Source organism: Vulpes vulpes, chromosome 9 (genome assembly GCF_048418805.1).
Source record: "Vulpes vulpes isolate BD-2025 chromosome 9, VulVul3, whole genome shotgun sequence".
Taxonomy (NCBI): Eukaryota; Metazoa; Chordata; class Mammalia; order Carnivora; family Canidae; genus Vulpes; species Vulpes vulpes.
In genome coordinates, this window is record NC_132788.1 from 17,496,888 (window position 1) to 17,524,887 (window position 28,000).

Here is a 28,000-nt window from a genome sequence, read left to right on the forward strand (position 1 = left end):
ACTAAAAACAAGAGTTCAAGAAAGGTCAGGACTTGAATTTTTGTGATCTTAGACCGCTGCTGCCAGAGGGCAGGAGTTGGGGCTTTGTGGTGGGTCCTGAAGGCGGCCCGGAACCCCTCTCTGTGGCCGGAAGCTGAGAGTGGATGCCAAGGCTCCCTCCCGGCCAACCGTCCCTGGGAGCTCTGCTGCTCAGGGTTGGGGGGGCCAAGGCCCAAATGAACGACAGATGCGTATCATAAACCTTTTATTTAAAGTTTCAAGTATGTGTAAGTGTCTGTGATGACACATGGCGCTCAGTGGGTGTCCTCATCACCCAGGACCCAGGTTTATAGCACCGTTACATCAGTTACCCACAGAATTGGAACAACAGAAAGATGAGTCACTTACACAGGTGGGTTGGTTTTTCTTCTGAGCTATACTTTCAAAGGCCCAGATGCCCAATATTAAATGCCACTAAGTTACTTTGTGTTTCAAAGTCTGTGAAAATATAATAATGGTATCTTGTAAGAGAATTTCGGAGTGGGGGTGGGGGAAGAAGCACCAACTCTGAGCTCGCTCACCTAATTAGAAAACATGTGGCAGCATTATTTGTATATGTGAATATAACAGAGGAGAGGCAGTCTTTAATTGGAAGAAGGGTCTAGATATTCAGGTTGGCTGGAAATGACCGAAGAGGAGGAAGATGGAATTCAGCCCAAACCCCTTGGGTGGACAGCTCACAACACCGATGGGGCCCCGTGTTACCTGGCGTGAGCTGGGTGGGGCGTGTCCTACAAGGGGCAGACTGCGGGGTAGGTGGGACAGGCCGCTGCTAACCCGTGCTCCTGGGGTCCCAGGCTGGATGGCTCTTGGTAGCCACAACTCCTGGTAGTCGTCCCAGGCTCCCGAGGTCAGGCGGCAGCCCCCAGCAAGTGACAGGCACACGCCTTCCTCCTGAGCCTCGGAGGAGGCTGCAGGGGGTCGAGACGGCAGGCACGGGGCTGGACGAGGAGAGAGTGTGGCCCTCAGACTGCAGCTGTTGGGGAAGGTGCGCCGGGGCCCCGAGACGGGCGGTGGTGACCTGGTGCTTTACCGTGCAGAGAGCTGGTTATTTATGAGTCCACTGAAGTGTTCAAACTTTTTTTCCGTCTCTTCACTGAAGGAACCGCCTGCAGGGTGGGCATTGGGGAGACAGAGTTTGGCAAACCAGAGGTGCTGCCTGGCCCCACACTGGAGCTGTTGGCCTGGGGGGAAGGGGGGGTGCCCTGGAGCCACTGCCCTCCACCAGGTTGCCTGCTGAGGCCACCTCTCTGACGCCACCAGGGCAGCGGCAATGGCAACCAGGTGCCGGCCGTCCCTAGGGCCAGGCACAGGTCAGGGCCTCCGCCCAGGCTGAGCGAAGGAGTAACTCAATGAGCTTAGCTTTCGCCACCACGAGAGCAGGGCCAGCGCTTTTCTTACAGAAGAGGAAGCTCTGCTTCCCCTTTGGTTCCCCCTGTGTGTATAATGCAAGGAAAAGTTTCTCTATTGGCGACCAGAAGCCACAGTGGTTGACTAGCCTCTAGTCCTCAACAGAGGAAAACGATACACAGAACCCACAAATTGCTGACGCCCACATATTTGAGGTCACGTGCGTAATGAGGAGATGGCCTCAGTTCCAGCCGGGGTCTGTGCCGCCCTCCTTCCTTGGCCAGAGCTGGCTGCGAAAACCCAGCCTCCGTCCAGGCCTTGTGTGTCTACAGCTTCCTTCCTGTGCGTGGAAATGGGAGGCTGGCTCCATTCCCCACGCTCTTTGCCCAAATTAGGAAGCTGCTCGGATTCCTCGACAAAGCAGGGCAGTCCTTGCCGGGCTCCCGGAGGGTGGGCCGCGGGGTGCAGGGCATGCTGTGCTCCCCCACAGGTGCCCAGGGCGCTTACCTATGTGGCAGTTGTACATCCAGATGCGGTGGCCGTCGTAGCGGGTCCTGCACTTCATGATGTTGTTGGTGTAGTCCGACTCTGCTACCTCGTAGTTGGGGTTAATGACGACCTGGGGGCGAGGCACACCAGAGTGGGCTGCTGAGTCCCGCCTCGGCCACCCTCCACCCCAGGCCCAGACCCTGCCGAGACCAGGCCTGCCTCTAGAGCCAGGGTGACCTCATGGAAGGGAGCGGCCCGGGGCAGGATCGGCCAGTGATGAGGGGGCAAGGCCCGGATGAGGCAGAGTGTGCGCCCCTGGCTGCCTGCTTGTGTGTGACTCTTACACCTACTCCCTCCCACAAGTAGGCCTTCACAAAGGGGTAACCGTCTCCTGGGTGCCCGGGAGGCTTGAGGTTAGTAGAGGCACGAATTGGGGTGCACAGAATAGGCTGTTGATAGGGGAGTGGGATGTGCTGAGATGGGGTGGGGACAAGGACCCATATGCTCCTGGCGGTGTGACTTCACACAAGTCCCTGCCTCTGAGCCTCTGCCTTGGGCCCCTCTGTCCAGAAGGCCACATCCTCCTCGTCCGACTCCCTCCCACCCTCCCTCCCAGCATTACTGATGTCTGTATTTAGGTCCGTGTGGGAATGGAGAGGGTCCATGAATCCCAGGCTCGGAATCTAATGCTCATTGTCCGAAGGGAAATTCTTTTCCATGAATCTGACCCACTAACATGCTCCTATTGAGTTAATTTGCTAATTGTGTAGTTCAGGGGTCAAGAACACAAATGTGATTTGGGTTTGCCTGGCTGTAAAACGAGAGTAGTAGTAAAGCCCTTTATTGGAGGATTACATGCGTTCACAGGGTCTAGGCATAGCCAGGCCTGGCCTCAGTCTTCAGTGAGCGTCGTTATTAAATAGATGGCACTTGTCAGACTACATGATGATACACATTCACCTGGCAAAGTGATAGCAAACCTCAAACATCTACCCCTCCCTGCACAGTGTACGTGCACAGAGACATGGATGTTCGTTTTTAATATAAAGAGCACTCTGCTCTTTGGTTGGGACTCTCCAAGTCTGCGGTTTTGGGTTTGTGGGTGGAAAAGTGCTTGGCTGTCTGATTTCCAGTCTCTGAAATTGCCCAGGAAGACTTTCAAAGCCCTTCTGTGGTCACCTCTGTGCAGGTGTTGATTCTTCCCAGGGCCGCCTACAGGGTGGGGACCACAGGCAGTCAGCCAGGCTCGGGGCTGGCTCAATGTCCCCTTGGGAAAGTTTTCAAGGAAAATGACACATTTCTGGTCACCCACTTGGCCACCCAGCGGGGCCAGCTCGAAAGCAAGACGGGTGGCTGTGTAGGAACGTGACAGGGCACGGGGGGCTCCGCAGGCCAGGGCGCACCTGTGTTCCAGACACGGTGAGGTTGGGAACGCAGTGTCCCTGCTTCCATGCCAGTCAGGGCCCTGGCTGCAGCATGCCGCTCGTCTGCAGGGAGGCAGACAGTTGTCCCCTCTGCAGACCCTTTATGAAGGCAACTTTCCTGGGAGATGCAAGTCACAAAACCTTGCTAGCAAATGCCTCTTTATGAGATTGCCTCAGCCTCTCCAGCGCGGACAAGGCAGGGTGAGGGTGCTGGGAGAGGTGGGGTGGAGGGCGGAGTCTGTGTCAAAGGACAGCACAGGTGTGGGGTGTCTGTGAGTCCGTGGGACAAACTCTTGACCTGAGGACCAGGTTTGGCTGCACATGTATTTTGATTTCCAAGTGCCAGGTGTTAACTGCATGCGGATGTCTCGGGTGGTTGGCAGTTCCCCACAGGCGTGCATGCCTCGCATACTTAGGTCACCCGGTGGATTGTGATGTGCTGGCCCCCGAGGGTAGGACTCCTGCACTTTGGACAGCCTCTTGCACATGTTTTGTGTTTGGACCCCAGCAGGAAGGGGGCTGCCTCCCCCATCACCAAAGGCCCCTCCCCCCATCAGCAGGGGCTGGAACCCCCTCCTGCACCCCTCACCTGGAACAGGTAGTCTCCAGGGGGTACGTCAGTGATGTCGACCCACTGGCAGTCGATGTCATGGCGATACATGTCCCAGCAGCCCATGGTGATGCCCTGCTCACCGAAGTTGGCACACTCATAACTCTTCTGGATGTCTACAGGCAGGGGCGGAGAGGAGCCCAGTCACCATGCACCCTGGCTGCACTGCCTGAAGTGCCTGTCCTCTGTGCCACCCTTCCCCCCAAAGTGCCCCAAGAGCCCTGCTGGGTGAGTGATATTCCCAGAGCCCACTCAGCAAATCTCTTCCTTCCCCCAAGCCCTCAAATCTCTGCTTCATCTGGGCTGGGCATCCCATCCCCACAGCAGGGGTTTTCAATCCATTCTTATGTCACTGGAAACCCTTTGATTCTCTCCCCACATCTCATCCATCCTTTTAGGGCCAGCCGAGTGCCCCCTCTGCCACAGAGCCCTCCCTGGCCACTCTGGCATTTCTATTAGCTTGGGAATGCAGGGAATGCTTATCTGGGAAAGCTCTGGTGTTTATTATTTAGCTTAACGTGGGGATCATCTTGCCATACCCTGGAGAATTCAGCACTTGGATGTGGGCTCAGGTCTGGTTTGCATTATCTGACCCTTACTGGGTCAGTTGGTCGTCTGGCACATAGTAGGTGCTCAAAACCCATTTGTTGGTGTGATTTCTTGGCATGGCATGTCCATGACTGACTAACGAACACACATTTATTGAGAGGCTACCATGTCTGGGCACTCTTCAGGGCACTGGGCCTGCAGAGAAGCAGCAATGGGTCTCCCTTGAGCTCCAGGCAGGTGGGGACACAGGTATGCCCACCGGTGATCACAGTGCAGCTGGGCGGCATCCTGGCAGTGTGAGCAGAATGCTGCCTCTGTCTGGGGGAGTCAAGAGTCTGGAACCTCAGAGCAGCTCTTTTGGGCTTGGGCTTCAATGGCATGAGGCTGTGGGCAGGGGCTTGGTGCTGGGACACAGGAGGGCTGTGGCAGCCAGAGGGGGAGGGGACCACATGCCAGTTTTGGGCCTTACCCCGGGGACCATGCAGACCAACCGGTGCCCATTAGCATAACTCTGGAGGACCCCACACCTTCACAGCCAGGCCTTGCGCACGTGCCCCAGCTCCAAGCTGTAGCTGTGGAAGTCCCCGAGTGGAGAAACGTCACGGGGAGAGCCAGCTGTGGCCAGGGTGACAGAGTCCAGCATCAGGCCTGGGCTCCAGAACAGGTGGGAGCATTCGAGTCCCCCAGAAGCCACCCACACAAAGATACCTCCTTCACATTCTGTGTCCTCCAAGCAGAAGCTGGCTTTGTGGCCCTCTGCCACCTTGGTACCATTGAGGTTCAAGAGGTCATAGTGGGTGAACACTTCCATGCTGTGGTAGTGCCTGGAGCGAGAGAGAGGGCGCACAGGTCAGTTTCTGCAGCCCCTGCCACCTGCAAGCAGCTGCCTGGAGCAGAGTGGTCCAAAGGGGTGGCCTGTGGAAGAGGAGCAGGTGACAGGGCCTGAGGAGAGGGAGGGCCCCGGGCACCAACCGTGGGGCTCACCCGCAGGGGGCCTCTGGCCTGCCCAGGCCTCGCCTCTCTCACCAGCTTAATGGTAATAACAGCCCAAGGAGTGCAGGAGGCCTCGTGGGGATGGGGGGGCACACGCGTGAGCAGAGGGCCTGGCAGGCTGACCCTCAGGAAGTGGAGATCTGCAGTAACCCCTTCTTATAGCCCTCCTGGGTGCCACAGTGGCTCTCCCAGCCCATTCCTGTTCGGTACAGGTACTGCAGACAGATAAAGGTGACTTTGTGATCTCTCTGGAAAACCTGAAATGGGGATGTGGGGGAGGGAGAGAACAGAAGGGGGGCACTTGGAGTAAGGGGAAGGTGGGAAGAGACGGCAAGGAACCAGACCCTCACACAGCCCAGGCAGGCAAGGGATGGGATTCGGAGGCAGGGAGGCCCCAGCCCTCAGCCCAGCTGGGACGGGAGCGGTGGGGGTCTGTGCTCCTTGCCCGGGATACACAAAAAGGGGCAAAGTGGGCCCCGGGGCCCTTGGGAAGGCACAGGGCCTGGCAGTCACGTCCCTGTGGGCCCTGGAGGGCAGAGGACGGAGAGCTTGCTCTCGCCTCCTCACGGTGTTTACATAAGTGTCCCATCCCTCTGCTTGGGGGGAATTGAGAACAGATGCAGATTCTTGGAAAGTGGTGCATTGGGCTCAGAATAAACAAGGGGGCGGTGGCTGCCCAGTGCAGGGCCTCCCCGGTGCTGAGCGGGACCTCCCGGTGCTGGGCGGGGCTTCCCGGTGCTGGGCGGGACCTCCCGGTGCTGGGCGGGGCTTCCCGGTGCTGGGCGGGGCCTCCCGGGCGCTGGGCGGGGCCTCCCGGTGCTGGGCGGGCGCTCCCGGGCGCTGGGCGGGGCCAGCCCAGCCTGAGCTGCACCTGGCACAGCGCAGGTGCCTGCAACTAACTATTGGCACATGCTTGTCTCTGGCATCACAGGGACATCAGGCAGAGGGGGAAACCCAGACAAGGCACCCAAGGCACGGGGAGCAAAACTGCTGGGTGTGTGTACACGCAACCTGAGCTGCTTCCTCAGGAAAGAGGGCATGGCCACAGGACCCACTCTCAGGGGTCCCGGGAGGACTGAATCTGAGAAACCACGTAAGGACCTCACAGGGGGCTTGTAGCAGAGGGGTCCTCAGCACCTGTCAACCCTCTCACTGTTACTCCCGCTCCCAGTAGTACCAGGAGTGGTATTTCCGTTACCACCACCATCACGACTGTTCCCTCGACCATTCCCAGCCTTCCTCACCCCCAGGCCTCACAGGGATGGCCCGGGGCACCCTCTGCGGGACTCTGGGCAGTCAGGACAGAGGCCAAGCGGGGAATTCAAAGGACAGGTTTTCCGACAGGAAATTAGAGGCTCTTTCCCCTTCCTCCTGTGTTTGCCTGTGCTAAAAATAATGTCAGGAGTTCCTAAATTGGGCTTTTCCCAGGTCGCTGGTGGGAGCGTTTCTGGGTAAAGCAATGCTGAGCCAGGGGCCCCCTGAGAACATTCACAAGGACACATTTTGTGCAAGTTGAAGTGATGACTGAACGAGTCTATTTTGGCTTCTCTGAGGAGCGGGATGAGACATGAGGTCTGACTCATTGCCTAAAACATGTCTGCATCTTTCAGAGAGGGGTTTATGTTACCATGTTTACTGGCTGGAAAGACTGAAGAGAAATGGGTTTATGTTCCGTTGTCTAAACAAAATTCAGACGGAGTCCACAGATGGACTGTTGTAAGGCTGACCTTCTCCCGCTCCTCCTGCTTCCTGCAGACTTGATTTAAGTCTTCCCTAGCTCTTCAATTTTTCCTCTGTGAACATGAGGAGGGAAATAGCTGGTTTGGAGCCTCTCGATTCTAGCTCCCTGCAGTCCTGGGGCTCCTGTGCTTTACAGCTGGGACAGGTGTGGACATCACTCCCAGGGCATCCTCCCTGGGAGGAAGTCTCCCTCCCTGCTGGCTCGCTGTAGAGCCCAGGGCCCCCCTCCACCATGCACCCTAGGAAATACAGATGGTGCCACCAGGAAGGCAGGAGGCCATGTACTGTTGATGAGGGTATACCTCCTCATTCCAGGCTGAGGTGTCCTCTGGAAGTTTAAGAGGGGGCCAGACCTAAGGAAATTTCCAACTTGGAAAGAAATTCCAGAACCTAAAGAGAGAGAGAGAATAACCTGACACTCTGTGGAAGTCATTGTAATCTGGATAAAAGGAAGGATGGCGGTTTACCATAAGACTCCAGAGCTCAGTATTGCTAAGACGTGGTACTAGCAGAAGAAGGACATGATGAATACGTGGAAGAAAGAACAAGCCAGTCCAGAGGAAGACAGCAGGTTTGGGTATATCCTTTGTTATCCTAGGTTGTTGGAGGCCCAAATTAAACTAGTCAGAGAGTCAGTGCACACTGTAGAGATGTTGTCGCTCTTCATCCTGTCCCACCACCAGCCATGTGTCCTCTGGTACCTCCAGAATGGACAGTCCTGGCTGGTACTTAGCTGAAGCTAAGACAGTGCTTCCCCACTGCAGAGAATACTGGGGGTGTTCCAGTCTCAGGAGGTGCTATCATGAAGGGTGAGGGCCTTCCACTTGCCTCATCCTACCTTCCCCATGTGCTAGGAGCCCTCTGGCCAGAACAAAGCCCTACGGATGTGACAAGGGCCTTCCACTTGCCTCATCCTACCTTCCCCATGTGCTAGGAGCCCTCTGGCCAGAACAAAGCCCTACGGATGTGACAAGGGCCTAAAATCAGCTCACAGAGGCCACATAGCCTCTGTGTAGCTTTGATCCAACATGGGACCTACTCTGCACATGGTGGAAGCAGGGCAGAGTAAATGAAAGTCTCCCTTTGTAGCAGGGTTGTTCCTGACTCGCTGAGCTGGCACTGGTGCTGGGCATCCACCTCCCGGCTCACCAGCTCTCAACACCCCTCCTGGGGCTGCCTGAGGTGCGAGGGCTAGTCTCCAGGACACAGCAGGGGCAGAGCTGCTCTGGGGCCAGCTTTGTCTGGACCTCGTTGAACCTGTGACATGATGTGCCGGTTAAACAGGTGTGGCCCCGCTCCCTGGGGCACAGGCAGCAGCAGGAGGGCACCTCATCCAAGATCATCCACCAAGGGCATGATGCATATGAGAGTGAAAGACTCAGGGTATTTTTTTCTATGTCCAGTTGGCAAAAAAGGTGCTAAGGGGTCAGTCTTTATGTTTCATTTCAAGATTTTCAAAGAATATCGTTCTATTCTTCACTGTAGCAGTAATGGCATCAGGGGTGATAATTCTCCCCATTCGCACTAATTTGAGCCAGGGTTCTCAACTTTGGCTCCAGTCTGTAAATCTGCTGACATAGGATGTTAAATCTTCTAGAAATTTTTTTTTTTTTTTTTTTGAGTGGAGGAAGGGCTTGCTTTCTTCAGATTCCCAAAGGGATCCAAGAGAGGTTTGGGGCCAGAAGCCCTATTCAAAGGTCCTCCTACACAGCCTGGAGAGGTCCCCTGGATCTCTGGAGGCGGGAGGGAAAGGGGAGGGTAGAGCAGGGGTGTCCTCTTATGCTCCCTGAGATCTCATGGTCATAGGTTCTCAGTTATGGACCAGGAAGGGGTAGCCTGAAGGGACATATGCTTGGCCAGCATGTTTTTTCCATTCATTCCTCCCAACCACCAAGTGGAACATCTGTAAGCAAAGAAATGAAATAGGATGACAGGAAAAGCAGGGGGTGGGGTGGGGTAGAGATCAGAATGCCTGGTGCTCCAGATCAGAAGGGACACTTCCATGGTGTCGCCATGTGTATTCTTGGAGGACAGCTCATTGCTTGGAGAGCAAGCAGATGCCCCACAGGACTCCCACCATGTAATGTCTGGGTGGACCGCCATGTGTGGGAGACAGAGATGCAATTATGTCCAACTTACAGTGGGCAGCGCCAGCCTCTGCAGGCCCAGAGCTCCTACCCATATGTTCTCTAAAGAAATCAGGCACCAATCTGGTCACGACTTTAATTTCACTCTGTGACTTCCACCCTGCAGAGGGCTGACATGCTTCTCTATAAAGACCAAAAGCTCTTTGGGTAATTAGGGCATTCAAAACATATGGACAATACTCATGAAGGGAAATCAGCACCCTAAGTTAGGATAGCCTAGTCTTTTCTTTTGAAACAGATTGAACAATTCTATCCCCAAACCAATGGAATGTGATTGGACCATGTGACATGGAAAAGCAGATGAGGACAGATTTCTGATGAAGATCTTTGGAGTCACACAGACACACAGACACGAGTTGGGGATCCCCACCAGGCAACTTCTTATCCTAGACAAGTTGAGCCTCCATTTCCTTACCCTAGAAGACGAGTATCTCATGTGCCTGGGCACTTAGAAGGGAGTCAATAAATGTCAGTTCTTGTGCCCCTAACAGTGGTCACTACATTTTCCAGCTCGAAGGATGCCTAACTAGCTGTCAGCTGGGCTGGAGCTTCTCACACTTAGATGTGACATGCACCCAATCACCTGGTGATCCTGTGAAGATGCAGATTCTGATGCCAAGGTCTGCAGTGGGCAGACTCTGCCTGCAGAGGTGGAGGGCATACAGGAGGGCACTCACTGCAGACCCCTCAGGGGTGGCTCCCTTATTGCATGGCACGGCCTCCCCCCTTCATTTTCAAAAGCGTGCTCTCTTTTGCTCCCTCTACCTGTGCAATTCAGGTCCTGGCAGGACAATGTGAACAAGCTAGGGAAGCGGGTTCTGGAGTCGGGTAAGAAGGCAAAAGATAAATAACAGACAATGCAAGGAGATGAATGGGGTGGCTTCTGTTGGCTCCAGCTAGGGCTGGCTCTAGGATTTCACTCTGTTCTTGTGCAGGATTTATAGCACTGGGGCCAAGTCCACAGACTGAAGGCTGGCCGGGACTTTGGAGGTCCTGGGTGATGTGGCCCAGATGGCCTGACATCACGCAGCTGGTTAGAGGCACGGCTGGATTGAGAGGTCTCGTGACTACTGGGCCTAGAGCTCTTGTCTCCACACCCAGTGGCCTCCTTGAGATACTTAAGGTATATTTATAAATGAACTCAAGAATCTAAAAATTGCAGAACCCTTAACCCCTGCAGACCATGAACTTGCTGGAGATGCACTTGAAAACTGTTGACTAAATGCATCGATGGAGAGGCATCAGCTACTCAAAACAAAGTTTGTTTCCTAACATTAGACATTGGAGGTTAAGAAAGAGACCAGGCTCGGGGAAGGTGAGGCGGGCCAGTGAATGTGGAAGGCCTCTATGGCCACCCAACGCCCTCTAATATAGGAAGACCCTGCCTCCTGGACGTGTGGCCTCTCAGCTCTCTCAGAGGGACCCTGTGATTCTGAACCCTGTGCAGGCCATGCAGCGTGCCGGGGCAGCGTCGCTTGACAGCGATGAACAGGAGGGCTCACCTGTGGCAATCATGCCAGATCCACGCGTGGCGGCCATTCTTGGGTCGGAAGTCAGACTGTCCATTGTTGTGGATCTGGGAGGAGAAGCGCAGGAGCCGTCGGTAGCCAGTGGTGGGGTTGGTCTGGGCAGCCGAGGCCGAGAGGCAGTTCTCCTCCATGGCGCACTGGAGCATGAACATGGGACGGTCCTCCAGGTAGGTGCTCTGCTGGACAATCTCCGCATTGAGGACCAGGTCAGGGGCCGCTGGGGAGGGCAGACATGGTGTTCAAACGAGACAAGAGACCCCTGCCCCTCTAAAGTCTTTTGCTTCTGATTCCTAAGCTGGGACAAACCCCCATCCCTGCCTAGCACCACATCTGGGACTGGCTCATGCTCTCCCAAGGTCACTTTCCTCAAGGTCACCTTCCTTGAGGTACACTACCCCCAAGTTCCTCTTCCCCATTCCTGAGAGTCCTCTTGAGCACCTCTGCAGCTATAAGAGCAAAATGTTGGCAGTTGTTTAATCTGGGTGATGGTACATGAGGGTTCATTATGTTCTCTCTACTTTTGGGTGGCTGGAGATTTTCCATAATAAAAACAAACAATATCAATGTGCCTCCCTGAGAGACAGCACCATTAATCAATACCTTGGTCTGATCCTTCTGGGAAGGATACACAAACAGCTGACAGCCTATGTAATACTGTATGTAGACTTACAGTCTGCTACTACTGTTTCCCTTAAAATATATCCTGACATAATTCCTTGTTAATAAATATCCATTACGGGCAGCCCAGGTAGCTCAGCGGTTTAGGGCCTGCCTTCAGCCCAGGGCATGATCCTGGAGACCCGGGATGGAGTCCCGCGTCGGGCTCCCTGCATGGAGCCTGCTTCTCCCTCCGCCTGTGTCTCTGCCTCTCTCTCCCTGTGTCTCATGAGTAAACAAATAAAATCTTTAAAACTAACTAACTAAATATCCGTTACAGCATGCACTTCATGGCTACATAATATTTAACTTATAACCTTATCTCATATTTTTAGATACACTGGTTGCTTGAAATTTCTCACCATTAAAGATAAGGCTATGATAAACATCCTGCAGTAAATCTGTGTATATAACTTACTTCTTTAGCATATTATTTTTATTAGTGAAATTTCTGAGAAGAAGGGCTGCATGTTTTCAAGGCTCTGATGCATGTTGCTAAATTACCTTCTTGACAGATTCTTCTAGTTTCTACTCACACTGTTGCTCTACATCACAGTGTCCCCCAGGTGTATCTTTTTTTTTTTTTTTAAGATTTATGTTTTTTTTTAAACTTTATTTACTTATTCCCAAGAGAACAGAGAGAGAGGCAGAGACATAGGCAGAGGGAGAAGCAGTCTCCCTACAGGGGACCCTGATGTGGGATTCAATCCAAGGACCCCGGGATCATGACCTGAGCCAAAGGCAGATGCTCAAGGTGTCCCAGACTTATGTATTTATTTTAGAGAGAGACTGCTAGCTCGGGGATGGGCAGAGAGAGAGAAGAGAGAAGCAGACTCCCCGCTGAGCACAGAGCCCAACACCTCGGAGCTCAATCCCAGGACCTTGAGATCATGACCTGAGCCGAAACAGAGTCCAATGCCTGACTGTGCCATCCAGCCACCCCCAGGAGCATCTTTTAAAACAAAGCTTGATTTACTCAGTGAGCACACAGCAGGTGTGTTAAAAAAAATTACCAATAATTACCTATAGTAATTACCAAAAATTACCTATAGTGATTACCAAAAATTACCTATAGTCTATGTTTACTAAACAATCCTATTAGAAGGTTTAGCTTCTTTACAAAAGGATTAACTTTTTCCCTTTATTTTTTTTTTAAAGATTTTATTTATTCATGAGATACACACACACACACACAGAGGCAGAGACATAGGCAGGCAGAGGGAGAAGCAGGCTTTATGCAGGCAACCCAATGTGGGACTCGATCTTGGGTCTCCAGGGTCACGCCCTGGGCTAAAGGCGGTGCTGAACCACTGAGCCACCCAGGCTGCCCAACTGTTTCCCTTTAAAACTCATATTCCATTTACTATTTGTAGTACATTTTAATTCACAAAATTATTGTATATGAATTATTTGCAATAAGATCCATCCTTAATTTTCTGACAAGTTGCTTATAAATTTCTGAAGTGCGTGTATTTCTGAGTTTTGCTTCCCTCAAGTTCACCAGAGCCTGGAGCACTCCCCGTGGCCCCCAGGCTGCATGTGGAGCACAGCACATATTCTCACAGCACATGCTTGTACCCCATGGGGCTGGCAGTGTCTGAAGGGCAAATCCACCCACAAGGTTTGGATGTGTATGTGAAGGGTATGCGATGAGATGTAGGGTAGGGAGTAGAAGACATAAATTGGGGGCCTCTCATTTGGTGAGAAATATTTCCTCTTGGAGGACACACACCAGGATGCAGCATTGCTGGTGCTGAGTGCTCTGGGCACACTTTTATTTGTAGGGTGTCATGAGTCTCTTATTCGTTGTTTGTACCCTAGTGGTGCTTGATGGACAGCGCTCACCTCTGAGCTGAGCAAATGGGTCTTCATTGCTCTCTCCTCTTTCTGAGAGGAGACCAGCTCTAGCTCCAGCTCTGGAGTCTGAACACAACATGGTCTGCAGTTAGCTGGTAGCCTGGGAGCTGGACTCTTAGCACCTGCCATGGAATTAGGCCTTAACCTCTCCAATATTCAAGATGTCCACCAGAAGCTCATCCAAAGCCTGCACTCATCCACCCATCAGCCAAGTATTACAGTGAATCCTGCACTAGGCTCTCTGGGCAGTGCTGAAATTGTCACAGGAGAGAAGGATGGAAGCCCATATTAATTACATTACAGATGTGACCAGAGCTAGAAGGAGAAATATGAGGTGTGTTGGAAATTATAGGTGGGGGACCCAGTCGGGGGGAGGACGTCAGTAAGGACTTCCTCAGAGGCAGGTATGTTTTAGTTGCTCCCTGGAGGATGAGCAGGGATTATAGGAAGTATCTCTACAAGGCTTAGTAGCATGTGCCAAGCCCCTGAGGCGTGAAGGAGCACCAAAGCCTGTGTGCTTGGGACACTGAGGAGGGGTGCGAGGTGGTAAGTAGCCCGAAGTGAGGCTGGACGTGTGCCTTGTGCAAGTCCCTGCATTCACCTAAGTGCTGTGGGAAAGACTGGATGGGTTTGAACAGGATGGAGGCATGAGAGGGAGACCAGCATTGATTCTGGCTTTGGGGAGGGGGAGCAATCGGAGGGGTGCGTGTCACTGTGGGGATCCCACTCAGGAGCCTCTGCAGTAGTAATACAGTCTGGAAGAATGTCATCTGGGGATCCCTGGGTGGCTCAGCGGTTTGGCGCCTGCCTTTGGCCCAGGGCGCGATCCTGGAGTCCCAGGATCGAGTCCCATGTCGGGTTCCGGCATGGAGCCTGCTTCTCCCTCTGCCTGTGTCTCTGCCTCTCTATGTCTATCATAAATAGATAAATAAATCTTAAAAAAAAAATGTCATCTGGATGAGGGCTGAGACAGCCAGATGGAAGGAGGTAGAGGAAGTCGAGAAAACATGGAAAGGATGACTAAGATGGAGTGTACGTGGGCAGGGGTGGGGGTGCGGTGGTCAAGAGGAAAATAGAGAGAGAGGAAAAGAAAGACTTGCAGATACAGGGTGTAACTGACTGGATGAGAAAAAGTAATTACAAAGGGTGGCCTGAGGAATACACTTCATCTCTCTGGATACGCTAACACGCATTAAACCAGATCCGCCAAGGGCTGTGTTCCTGGCCCAAATGGCCACTGCTCCCCTGTGGTCACTCTGAGTGATGCCTTCAGCCTAACTTGAGGGGATCTGGGAGCCCCACGAAACTCATTTTTCAGCTGCCACGAGGGTGTCAAGGACACTATTTATCTCATAACTGCCCGTCTTCATGAGAAACGCCTTTCCACCTCAGAACCTAGAACAGTGGGCTTCTCTAATCTCAGGGTATGTTTCTACCTCATGGACGCTGTGAATGACATTCATGTCCAGGTTTCCTTCTTTTCTTTGGCTCTTAGGAAGCTCATGGTGAATTTTATGACCTCCCAATAGTAAATGTATAGGACTCTATACCACATATTTTTTTAACCTCTCTCTCGGCTCCATTTTGAGTCACTACCTTTCCACCAAGCCCTACTATTTCACATCTGCTTTTATCTTCTGCTACCTTGAGTTTTATTTAGGTTTATATTGTGCTAATTTCCTTTGAGAAATGGTGGTATATGACAAATATAAATAAAGAAGTGAAGTAAAGACCCCTGACTGCTTCTCTCTGCTTGGGTGTTCCTTCCTGGGGAGGCTGGTAGAGGGTGATGATCAACTCCTCAGACAGGATGAAGAGCCTGTGCTGTCTACCCAAAGAAGCTCATGCCAGGGTGGCCAGTCCTGCCTCACAAGGCTTAGGAAATGCTGGGTGAGTCTAAAGGGCTCCATGGGCGCGTGAAGCTCCCTGGTTTAACTTTCCTAGCTCTCCACGATGGCTTAAGACAGAGCAGCATCGGTTATTGTGCTTGTGTGCGTATTCACCGTCACATTTAATTTCCAGTGTCTAGGGAAAACAACTATAGATCATGGTGGCTAACCGACTTGGACTGCCCAGATCAGCCACTAAATGGCAGGTGGGGTCTGGTCTCCAGTTGTCTGGCCAGATCCTGGGCCTCTTTCACCTCCCAGATTCATGAGGGAAGGGGCTAAGCGTGGTTTAGTAAGGCCAGGGGTGGGAGAGCCTGCGTGGGCCTCAGGAGAGCAGCATGCCCACCAGGCTGCACAGCAAGTCCTCTCTCTCTCAGCACAGAAGGGAGGCTTCACGAGCTGGGCCATTCTGAATACTGGCCGGGGTTCCCCTTCTATGTTTTCAAGCTCTCTAGGACTCCCAGGGAATCACCGGGAAGCTATATTATCTCCAAGGTATGCAAACAGGAAACGCTCTCTGGAGCAGGGTGGGAGGAAGGAAGCTGACACATGCACTGAGCACCAAGTTTGTGCTTCGTCTGCTTTCCCGACCTCAGAAACACCCCCCACCCCAGAAGGAAGGTGTCTTCCTCATTAACTGGTAAGAACAAGGGAGTTCTAGACCTCAGAAACACTCCCCCCCCCCGCCCCCAAGGAAGGTGTCTTCCTCATTAAGAGGAAGAACAAGGGAGTTCTAGACAGAAAAACTGCAGGTCACTTGGTCAACCGTGGTCCTGCATTTGAACCCATGGCTCCCAGACTCCCAAGGCCCTCGCTGCTCCCCCTCCTGTCTTTCCACCATCAGAAGGCAAGGTGGGGGCACTGGGGGGTGGAGGTGGGCAGTTCCTCTGGCCCCCAGGTCTTCTCACTTAAAATTAATCTCTGCTTTCCTCTTTGGTTCCACTCTTGGCAGAGGCCTCAGAGCCCTGCAAGGAATAACCAGTGAGAGAGACTCTGGTCCCCTCTTGGAGGCTAGTGGGGAGGGTGGGATGCGACAGGGATTCCCAGGGATTCTCACTTTCTGAGCAGGCCACTCCAGCGCCATACTGCACCGCGCCCTGGGGGCAGGCCACATCCTCCCCGTCGTGTCGGCAGTGCGCCAGGGACAGCTCCGTTCCCGAGCACTTCACTCCACTCATGACCACTTTGTTAGCGTACATATTTCCGTGCCAGTACCAGGTCTCCTGGATGAATCAAAAGAAATGGGAAGCGTGTCACCTTGTACTGTCACTTCTTGCATTCTGTCCATTTGTAGCCTCCACAAAAATCCCAACGCTAAAGCTAGATAAGCCCATTTTTTTTTTTCAGGGGGAGACATCAGAGGCACAGTCATGTCCCCAAGTCATGCAGCTTATTGTTGGTGGAGTGGGTGAGACCCTCACAGTGGTCCCCGTGGGGAAAGCACAGCTGAGGTTCTGGTTGTTGTGTGTCAGGAACATGAGGCACCTGTAACTCACGAGCCCAGGGCAGGCACGACTAGTGAATCACAGCACTCTCTCCTCTAAACCTGAATGTGCTCTCAGAATCCTCAACACTGTGCTCCCAATTGATGAGAATTGGCAGGAGAGAAGAAATCTATTCACAGGTGATAGCTCAACATTCAAACATCCTATTGGTTCCACTTGCCTAGAGAGCCCCTGGAGAGCCCCCTCCTCATCCTCTGGAGAAAAAGCTGGGGCCTAGAGAAGGGACAGGGTGTGTCATCAGCAGCAGAGCCAGGCCTCGTGGAGAAGCCAGGACCCCAGAGGGCACGATGGGCAGAGGGGTATCAGAGGCCTGTGCCTTCTGGGTGCCGGAATGAGGAGTCACGGGGGAGCCTCTGCTCAGGACTCAGCTCCCACCCTGGACCCAGCCAGCCTGTGGCGGGCGGTCAGGCTCAGCAAAGGCTTTGGAGTTGACCCGGGTCCCTCCCTAAGAACTGTTCCGAGCGAGGGACAGGGCCACCCGGGCACAGGAGCTGAGTCAGGGTTAGCAAAATGAGACTGGGGCTCCAGCCAGTTTCCTCTTCTATGAGAAAGTGTTTGGAGCCAAGAGAGTGAGGACTTTTCACTCCAGGTCACAGGGAGGAGAACTGCCGAGTGGAAGGGTGGTTGCTTTGCCCCAGATCATTATTAGCGGTTTTCCAGCCCATCCAGGAGAGAATGTGTGAGTACAGACGCCAGTTGGGAAACATGGTCTGGCTGGAGGGGCCTCCGAGGAACGGGTGGTCTCCACTGCCCCGAGGGACTGAGTTTCTTCCCTCTGCACAGGCCTCTCAGGACATCCCAGGATCAGCCCTCAGCCCAGGGCAAATCCCAGTGCTCTAAGTGGAGTGGGCCCAGGAAACGAGAATCCAGCCCCATATTCTGTAGAGGGAAACAGAGGCCAGAGAGGAACATGACTCCCACCCCCCAAGGACTCAGGACTGTGAAGGGAGAGCTGAAGGCCAGGATGAGGTTCCTGCCCCCGACCCCCCAGTCCAGGGCACTTTGCTGTCCCCCTCCCGGGTAGCTGGGGAAGGTTGATGGCAGGCTTCTCACCTGGAAGGCGTTGCTGGCAAACCCCAGGCCCAGCTGCCGGCAGACCACCATGGCCTCCACAATGCCCCAGTTCTCGCCACACACCGTCCCCCATACGAGGGACCCGTTCCTCTCCACCAGCACCTCCACCCGGCCCTCGTAGGGGTTCCGGCCCCCGTTCAGGCGCAGCTGTGGACAGAAAGAAAGGCATGGTCACCAGGTGGGGACAGAGGAGAGCTGCCCCCCGTATTGCCATTCATCTCAGTTTCCCCAAGTCAGGGGGTCCTGCCTGGGGCACAGATTCAATTCAGGCATCCCTGAGAGATCCCACATCGTACCCAGTATGGTCTTACGTGTTAGGTCCCCCCACAGGCATCCTGAGGCCTTAGCAGCCTGTGTGGCAGGAGAGGAGGCACTGCCCCCCCCGCCCCCACCTCTACTCCCTGCGGCCCTCCGTGAGACTGTTGCTGCCCCGAGAATCAGATGCTGGGGACGATGCATCAAGGGGCCTTAAAATGTTAGAATTCCCCGAGACTCCTTCCTTTTGTCATAATCACAGCTTCTGCTGGGCTGGTTCCAGCTCCCGCTCTCATGTGGCCTGCCTCCACTGTCCTCTCCACCAGGCCCCCCTTCTGAGACCCTGTAACCAACTGCCTCTTTGACAGTTCCACTTGGCACTGTGGAGACCCCAAATCTGAACTTGGCATCTCTTCTGTCTCCACCTAAACCTGGGCTCTATCTTCCCCTTGTTCCCGATTTCAGCCAAAGGCACAACTGTCTACTCCAGAGGCAGCAAACTTTCTAGAAAGGGCCAGGTGGAATTTTAGGCTTCGTGGACCGTATGCTCCGTGTTGTAACCACTCGGCTCTGCTGCCACGGCTGATGTGTGAACGGCTGAGCGTGACTGTGTTCCAGGAAAACCGTAATTACAAAAACAGTCAGAGGGATAGGTTTGGCCTGCAAGTTGTCCTTTGCTGACTCCCAATCTACTCTGTTACACAAGCCAGAAATCCAGGAGCCATTCTGGACCCCATCCTCTCCCTTCCCCCACCTCCTGTCAAAATCTCCTCCATGGATTTTATCTCCAAAGTCTCTTTCCAATCCATTGCTTCCCTTGGCTCCGGTGCAGACCCCCATGTCCCAGGCACCATCCCCTCCTGCCTCAGCCAGACCTCTCCTCTCTCCCTGCCTCTACTCAGGATTTCATCAACTGATTGGTCAGAAGCCAGAGTCATCTTTGAAAAAAGCACCTGCTTGTGTCGCTTCTCTGCTTAGAACATGGTAGCGGCTTCCGCTTGCTCCACGACTTCCTCTTGCATCCTGTTCTCCCACTTCAGTTTCCGTGGCTACCTGACTCTATCGACCGAGTCACACAGTAAGTCATACATGTCACGCTGAAGCCCTACATGCAGGTGCCCTTCTGACTCGATCGCCCTTCCAATTCCATACCCTACGACACTTCCCTCTCCCTGGGGTCAGTGCCCACACACACACTCCATTGCTCCCTACACATCTCTTTCTTAGCGTCTACAACAGTTAGAAAGAGGCTGACTTACAGTCCGTTTAACGCCTGTCTCCTCTGCTAGAATATAAGCTCCCAAGGGCAGAGCTGTATTTGTGTCGTTTCCTGTGTGATCGATAACTAAGACAGTACTTCACAAACGTTAGGCTCTCTAACACTACTTTTGGAATGAATGGACGATCAGCCTTACGGACTGAAAGCGTGGACCAATTTACGTGAGCTCAAGCAGAGAGATCTGGAGATTAGGGAGGGGTTCTAAAAACGCTACCCTTAGGACACCTGGTAAGCTCAGTAGGTTAAGCATCTGCCTTCAGCTCAGGGCATTATCCTGGGGTCCTGGGATTGAGCCCCACATCCAGCTCCCTGCTCAGTGGGGGAGCCTGCTTCTCCCTCTCCCTCTGCCACTGCTTATGCTCTCTCACTCTCAAATAAATAAATAAAATCTTAAAAAAAAAAAATACTACCCTTAATCCAAACACCTTACCCTGTTTCTTTTATATGCCTAGCAATTCTTTGCTTTGGGACAAGGAACCCTCAGCACGCTGGGCTATTGGCTTGCCAGTCTTTAGCAACAGCGTAACTCCTAGGGCACGGGCCTCAATTCTTATTATGGACTTAGGGGCTGCAAAGGTCAATGAGGTCAGCTGGCAAACAGACAAGCCAAGGGCAGTCATGATGCTAGGTCTGCCTCCCAGGATTGTTGAGTGGAAGAATTGAATGAGACAGTTCATGTAAAGTGCTCAGACAGGGCCTGACACACAGTAAGTGCTCAAGAAATATTAGCATCATAGCAACGATCTTTATTAGGCTGGGAGTCTCAACAGAATCAAAACTCTGTGCAGAAGAGACAGATGGGATCAGAGCAGGCAAGAAGAGGGCTGGCCTTCGGGAAGTCAGCATGTATCTTTCTGAGTGTTTCTGGGCCGAGAGCCCAGGGTGAAGGCAGGCACTGGACACGGTCTTAGATATGGATCGTACTTTACCTACAACTAACATATCTTTGGGTCTCTGCAAAAACACAGACAAAATAGGACACATGGGTGGCTCAGCGGTTGAGTATCTGCCTTTGGCTCAGGGAATGATCCCAGAGTTCTGGGATCGAGTCCCACATCAGGCTTCCTGCAAGAAGCCTGCTTCTCCCTCTGCCTGTGTCTCTCCCTCACTCTCTCTCTCTCTCTGTATGTGTCTCTCATGAATAAATAAAAATTTTAAAAAATCATAGACAAATAAGATGAGCAGAGCCATTGAGAAAATCCCAGAACGGCAGAAGGCAGGCTACCCAGCTTCAATATCCCAAGGAAGGGTCGGCACCCTGGGCAGATGTGTGTTGAAACCCAGCAGGACCATTTCTAGGCAACCACAGGCCATCCCCTCTGCTTACCTGTGACCTAATAAAGGCCTAATAAAGGCCTTCACCATAAAGTTCCTTCACATGCTTACTAAACTCTGCCAATAATGCCAGCCTCTCCCCAGGGGTGAAATCGGTGATGCAAGGTTTGACCACATCCATTCGTCCATCCAATATTTACTGAGCATGTGCTCTGTGGCAGGCGCTGTGCTCGGTGCGGGGAAGTTTACAGGCCGACTCTGGAGCGCTTCTGGTCTCCGTGGGCCACGCGAGTCTTTTTTATGAGTGTCAGTTCACTTCAGCTCTCACAACTACCCTACGAGGTCATCCCCATTCTACAAATGAGAAGGGATAGTCTCAGATAAGGGAGGCATCTCTTAGCATCTGTGTGAAGCTTCCTTCTCCAGGGATGCTTTTGTTTCCAAGGTGGAAGGCCAGAGGTGAAGGCCCAGGGTATTGAGGGCCGGGTTGGCACTGAGGCTCCCAACGCCAGCAGGCAGCAAAGTTAAAGAACAGAATGACTTGTAATCGATTTGTTACTATTTTTGCATCCCCTGTGGGCTGTGCCCGGCCTTGTTGACGGTACCCGGGACAGACGGCTCCTCCTGCTGCCCTCTTCACAGGCTACCGCCTCCTGAAAACTGACTTCCTATTGTCATCTCGAGGTCAGTGAGCTATGAGGATGGGGGAGCCAAAAGAACCCCTGTTCAGGGATCCCTGGGTGGCGCAGCGGTTTGGCGCCTGCCTTTGGCCCAGGGCGCGATCCTGGAGACTCGGGATCGAATCCCACATCAGGCTCCCGGTGCATGGAGCCTGCTTCTCCCTCTGCCTATGTCTCTGCCTCTCTCTCTCTCACTGTGTGCCTATCATAAATAAATAAATAAAAAAAAAAAAAAAAAAAAAAACCCCTGTTCACACTTTGCTCTGCTATCAGAGAGCAGTGGGGCTCCCAAGTTGAGGTCTCGGTGTGAAGGCCCCTGTTTCCAGGGCTCTCTTTAGGAAGGTTCCAGAGGATTCTCTCCCTTGTCCATCTCTGCCCGTGCAGCCCTCCCAAAGTTGGTTGGCCATGTGGCAACATCCCTGTCCTGCATCCTAAAGCCAAGGGAAGTCTCAGATGTTCTGGCTGAGGACCGCGGCTACATGTTGATTCTGGGACAAGGAAAGCACATGGCCCCAGTGGTGAGCTGGGGCGTCTCCTTGAAGCTGTTGCTGTGGTTCTCCAAGGCTGACTGGGCCTGGAGCAGCTTCTGTGACAGGGACCAGGGTTCCACTTCAAGATGCACTGGAGGCCTTTTCTCATTTTCTGGAGAAGACTAGAGGGAGCAAGAGGCCGGATGTGAAGTTCTCACATGGCCCAGGACATAGCTCTTTATGCTTAGGGCTCTACCCTTGGGCGTCAGCATTCTGGAAAGAGTCTGGTGAGCTAGCTATAGGTGCTCTGACAGCACCAGCATTGGTAGGACCCCACGGGGCTTGGGGTCAGCCAGCAGCTTCTGGCCCTCACTCTTCCACCTCGTCACCCAGTGAGGATGCCAGGGAAGGCCAATCCTCCTCAAAATTTCTGAAAAGAACCCTGGTATTTCCCTTGTTTTATTCCTCTGGTTCTCGATGGCAGCAGTCTGGGGTTTGAAGGAAGGCGTGAAGTGCAGGCAACTGCACTTTCCTGAGCGTGAATAAGGAAAGCAAAATGCTTCCAGCCAGCGGAATATGGCAAAACCGCATCATGTTTTGATAAGGTTGTGGTTAACCAGTCCCATACCTATTTTGGGAGGTGAGGGGGTAAGAGGCGAGGTAACATGACCCAGATGTCAGCATGAAAGGAAGCATGGGCATTTTCCAACTCGCATTCCACACATGGGCTTGGTCCTGCTACCAGGCCTGGCCCGGCCTGCAGTTCAGAGGTGAACTAGAGGTCAGTAAGGGTGGTTGCCTGGTAAACCCACCTGCCATTCCCAGAGCCTCCTGGGCTTGGCTCCTCCCTTCCAGCAGTGGGAGGGGTGAGGCTTTGCTGTGGCCACATGACCAAAGCCAGGCAGTTCCAAGTCTGTGGTCTTGAGTAGCCATTCAAGAGAAAAGTCAATTTCCTAATGAACGGGGGTTGGAAGGGAAGCCGGGGAAATCCTTTCTCTCACCTCCTTATTTTCAGAGAAGTAAACTCAAGCCTCAAGAAATTAAATAAGGACTCAGCCAGTGAGTGATGGTTATGAACTGACTTGTGTCCCTAGGAAATTCATGTGCTGAAGCCCTAACCCTTAATATGGCCATATGTGGAGAAAGGGTGTTTCAAGAGGTAATTAAGGTTAAATGAGGTCATAAGGGTGGGCCCTAGTCCAACACAACTGGTGTCCTTATAAGAAGAGGAAGAGACACCAGGGATGCATATGCAGAGGTCGTGTGAGGACACACGAGAAGGCGGCCATCCCCAAGCCAAGGAGAGAGAGACCTCAGGAGAAACCAATCCTGCCAGCACTTTGATCTTGGATTTCTAGCCCCTAGAACTATGAGGACATATATTTCTACAATTGAAGCCACCCAGCCTGTGGTGTTTTGTTATGGTGGCCCCGGCAAACTAACACAGTGAGGTCAGTAAGGGTGAAGGCTGACCTCCCAACTAACAGTTGGGAGTCTTGACGGTCCTGCCTGGTGTTGTTGCCCCAGCCAGGCCACGTGACAGTCTGGCCCACTGCAGTGGTGAGGCAACCCATACAGCCTGTGGGACTTTCTTTCACAGATGACCTTGCCCATTTCCTTCCTGGAGGGTGGCAAGCAGGTGGAAAACTCCCCCATGCTTCACGCCTGAACTTAGGGAGCACCTGCTGTAGCCTAGAGGGCTTGTGTGAGGGGGAGGCCATTGGTGCTGGGATTGTGGTGCCTCCACTAGCATCACCAAGCACATGGCCTGGCTCAGCTGTACCAAACACAAAACGCATCTGGAAAACATCACTTTTTTGGCTTATGTCTTTCATTTGGGTTGAAAACCCCACTCCACCCAACTCCAATCAGCCTACAGTGAAGGCTGCCAGAACATTCCAGGACTCGTGGCACCTTTCATAGCTCTGCATGGCTCTCTCGCCATGCTGCCAGACAATCAGAGATGGCAAGCCTCTCCGCAGCTCTGGGCTTGTGGCCCATGCTCCTACTCACCCACGGGCAAATGCACAGCTTGGCTGAGTACTGCTGGGGTCCATCTTTGGCCCCATTGGGCAGTGAACTGCACAACACATATTGAGGCTGACCAATTTGGCATGCTGGTGCCAAGGTCAAGAATCATTGTCAAAGCAAGTATCCAACTGGGGAGCCATCCTGCATGCTGATGTGTCCGCATTTGATCATTTTTTAAATAAGCACTTAAGAAACTCTTCCAATGTGCCAGCCCTGTAGCAGATGGCTCATAGGACCCAACCCAGTTCATGGTATAATGAAGAGCAAGAAATAGGATGTACTGGGCCTTTCTGAGGACTGGATAGACCAAGAGAGATCATCTTGTTGGCTACCCCTATGGGACAGATCACAAAGCCAGGAGACACAATATAGGATTTTAGAGACTCCATCTCAAGAGAGGAAGGGTGCGTCTCTGGTATAATGCTGCTAAGGTTCCCCTTTATTTCCCTCTGGTTACTAAAATACAATCTTCCGTCCCAAACTATGGTCTATATTGTGTTTACACTTGTGTCATTTGTAGACCTGCTGTGATATAGTTCCTCTGGGTCCTTGGTAGGGACCATGCTAAGGGTGTAACAGGTGCTACAGATCTTGAATCCTTTATAGTAAAGGATTGGATTGTGATCATGCCAAATGCCCAGTCCCTGCATAGGGTGTGGCATGCAGTGGATGCCCGACATCTGCCACTAAGGATGGGGTGCTTATACATATGCTTTCTCACTTGGCATACTTAATGAATGCTAGGTGACAATGTTGTTAATAGTGACAGCAGCGGAGCCTGGGCCCTTTCTGAGTTCATCATCGAAGCACTTGAATACCAGTTGGTAGAAACTCTGAGCGTGAGGCCACCTGGCCCATACTTTCTGGGGCTCAGTGACCAAAATAGAACATAGTCCCCTCACCTTCTTCTGGAAGCCCATGGCGGGGATGTTACATCTCACACCAGCATCTTCCTCGTGGTTGCAGCCCTGGGACTCAGCATTGAATTTACAGTCTATAATGGACTTCTCATTCCCAGTGCACTCGATTTCATTGAGGTGGATGGGTCCTATCCCTGGGAGAGGAAAACAAACATGTGCTATTGAGAACTCCCAAAGGCAAGTTTCCGGAATGCACAAGAAAGTCCTAGACAGTAAGAACATGTTTCTCCCATCCTCAAAACTCTTCCAGCTGCATTGCATCATCAGCTCAAGGATCCAGGCCTCCTCTTGTTGGAGAGAATTGCTACTTGTCTCGAGATTGACTTCTCCCATAAAAGCAAATCAAATGTGCTACTAACTTCCTGTGTGACCTTGGGCAAACCACTCAGCCTCTCTGAATATTGGGTTTTTTTTCCTTGAATAAAGGAGTTGGATGATAAGATACCTAAGTTCCCTCTTCAACTTTAATACTCCATGCATTTGTGAACCTGAAAGGGTTGACTATCGCTATAGAATCAGAGTCCCTGGAGGAAAATGATGGCACAATCAAAATAGATGACTTGAACAGAGGTGGAGGGACTCCTGGGTGGCTCAGCGGTTGAGTTTCTGTCTTTGGCTCAGGGCAGGATCCCAGGTCCGGGGATCGAGTCTCACATTGGACTCCCTGTGAGGAGTCTGCTTCTCCCTCTGCAGAGGTCTCTGCCTCTCTCTCTGTGTCTCTCATGAATAAATAAGAAAAATCTTAAAAAGATCATCGCAAGTCAATACAATGAGGAAACTGGGGGGGGGGGGGGGGCGCTCAAAGATGAGGTAACTGGCCTGATGGAGGAGCCATACGTAAACCAGGAAGTGTGCCCCCGCAGCGTGATCCTGTTGGGCTTCCAGAACTATCAGCACAGAAAATCCCATGTGCTGGTCAGGAGGAAAAGGCTACTCTGGGAAAGAGCTGAGTGTTTGGAAGCGCCCATGTTCTCTCTCTTACCTCCTGGAACACCTTCTCCTTGTACTGACCTAGATAGAAGCCTGCCTCCAAGGGCCATCTCAAGGCCTTCCTCCTGCACGGCTCCGTTTGACACCATCTCACCCCCTCCTGCAGCATTTTCTGTTTACAACTCTCCTTGGGAGTTGAGGAGCGGGCAGCCAGCCTCAGACGGGAGTTGGCCTGCGTCTCCTTGGGAAGTGACGGGCATTTTCTGAGCAATAGTAAAAGGCAATAGTAACATCTATCTGGCAGGGTGGGGATGATGAGGAATGAGTGACATGGAGGATGGCTAGTTACCAGGGGCTCAGGAAATGATAAATACTATCAGTATCATGTCTTATATCTCATCAGCCCTCTGAGTGCAGGTTATCTTTGATGGAGGTTATTTCTAATTCTGCCCCCCGCCCCCCCCCCCCCCCCCCCGGCCCTTAACACAGCTCCTGTGGAGCAGAAACCATTACTATAAATGTTTATGGAATAAATGAATTCTCCCCGGGACCCAGCCCAAGCAGTCCTCAATGAACACTTATGAATCACTGGCCTTATAGACCTGGCCAGGGGAGGAAAGGTTTATGCAAGAGCCTAACACGCTTTAGACTCCAACTAACAACTGGTTGTCTCCTTCCAGCCTTACTTAATGTGAATGTCCATGGCTCTCCGAGACATCTGGGGAAGAGGCTGGCGATGAGGCCCTCCAAACGACGGGGCCCACGTTCCTGAAGCATAGACATTCGTGGCATACCAGAGGCAGAGTGCAGAGATGAGATCCAGTGTTTCTCACCCTCTTCCCTGTACCAACCAGTTCTGCAAGGTGCACGGTGTCCCTGAAGAACCCTGGCCTGGGGGTACAGTTGAGCCTGCCTGGCAGTGTCTGTGGGCTCTTGGCTCCTTTTGTTGACCTGGGCTTGACCTGCATCCTGATTCCTAGCATTCACGTGCTCACCCCTGAATTACTCTTCCTCACGATGCCTTCCTTGTCTGCACTTTGGCCCTGTTTTTCCCCCCACATACAAGCCCTGGCACGGGGGACTTGGGAGAACCCTAACCTCTTGGAGCAGTGTCATGGACTCCAGACCCACAATCAACTCTTCCCGTTACGATCACATTTTTAAGAGCAGAGCAGAATACAGAATACAACAGGACATATCATAGTGTTTTCCATGTCATAGAGGTTAGCTTTGTTTCCAGAAAGTTGTTTTAGCTTTATGTGCATGGCATGTTCCGGCACATGGATTTCTGTTTGGGGATTTCAGGCAGACGCATTTTAAAGCCACTGCACTAATGCAGCCACTGGACACACTGAGCACTTGGAATGTGGCCAGTCCAGGCTCACATGTGCTCTAAGTATAAAACACACCCGAGATTTTCAGAGACTTGGTGCACAAAACGTACATCATCTCCTTAACAGCATTTATATCAATTACATGTTGTGTTCATAATATTTGGGATATGTTGGATTAAGGAAAATATATTATTAAAATTATTTTCACCTATTTCTTTTTGTTGTTTCTACATGGCTACCAGGCAGTTTAAAATTACTTATTACGTGGCTCATGTTGTATTTCTATTGGACAGCTAAGGTGCAGAGTGCTGAAGTACCAAGTGTTCACTCTGCTGATCCTACTTTGGCAACTGGAACTCATTCATTCATTCTTCAGAAGATGAACATCCTGAAGCACTAGGAGCCGGGTCAGACTCAGCACTCAGGACACAGAGGCATAGGACACAGGCCTTCCTCTCAGGCAGCATGTGGAAACCAACAGCTGGAGTCCAGATGTGTGCAGGAGGTCCTGGGACACAAAGCATGGTGCCTGACTCTGACCTAGCATTCATCCTGGTGATAAGAGCAGGTCTCAGAGAACCACAGGAGTTCTGAGGGAGCCAGACAAACCCTCAAATGGGACTCCAGTGTAGAATCTGAGGCTCAAAGTCATGGAGCAAATAGGTGGCAGGGCCAGGACTAGGACTCAGACTGCTGGCCGCTTCATCCTTGCCTTTCACACCCAAACTATGGGTGTGGTCACTTGGTCCCTCAGCCAGGGCTGGGACAGAACCGATCTTGTCTGCTCTGTGACTTGACGCTGCCTATAGACCTTGCCCCTTCTGCCTACTAGGGCTGACCTGCCCAGAGTGGCGGAAGATAATAAATCATCCAGTGGTTCTTTCAAGGACAACACTGAAAATGCCAGCTGTCTCTTTTTTTCCAGAATTCTGCAGGTCCTGGGAAACCTTCTGCTGCTCTGGGCAATGAAATAA

The 28,000-nt window shown here is 52.4% G+C and overlaps 1 protein-coding gene across 1 annotated transcript in view; it reads right to left on the reverse strand.

The window, feature by feature from the left end:
* Positions 1 to 231: 231 nt before the first annotated feature.
* LOXL2 (lysyl oxidase like 2) overlaps positions 232 to 28,000 on the reverse strand; it is a 90,549-nt gene continuing 62,780 nt past the window's right edge. Inside the window, exons 7-14 of the mRNA XM_072719497.1 lie at positions 24,745 to 24,896; positions 17,832 to 17,999; positions 16,331 to 16,496; positions 10,844 to 11,087; positions 5,170 to 5,285; positions 3,892 to 4,028; positions 1,897 to 2,008; positions 232 to 1,148 (exon numbers count right to left, since the gene is read on the reverse strand). Coding sequence (XP_072575598.1) covers positions 1,069 to 1,148; positions 1,897 to 2,008; positions 3,892 to 4,028; positions 5,170 to 5,285; positions 10,844 to 11,087; positions 16,331 to 16,496; positions 17,832 to 17,999; positions 24,745 to 24,896 — 1,175 coding nt within the window. The 3' untranslated portion in view covers positions 232 to 1,068. The remainder of the gene's footprint in view (positions 1,149 to 1,896; positions 2,009 to 3,891; positions 4,029 to 5,169; positions 5,286 to 10,843; positions 11,088 to 16,330; positions 16,497 to 17,831; positions 18,000 to 24,744; positions 24,897 to 28,000) is intronic.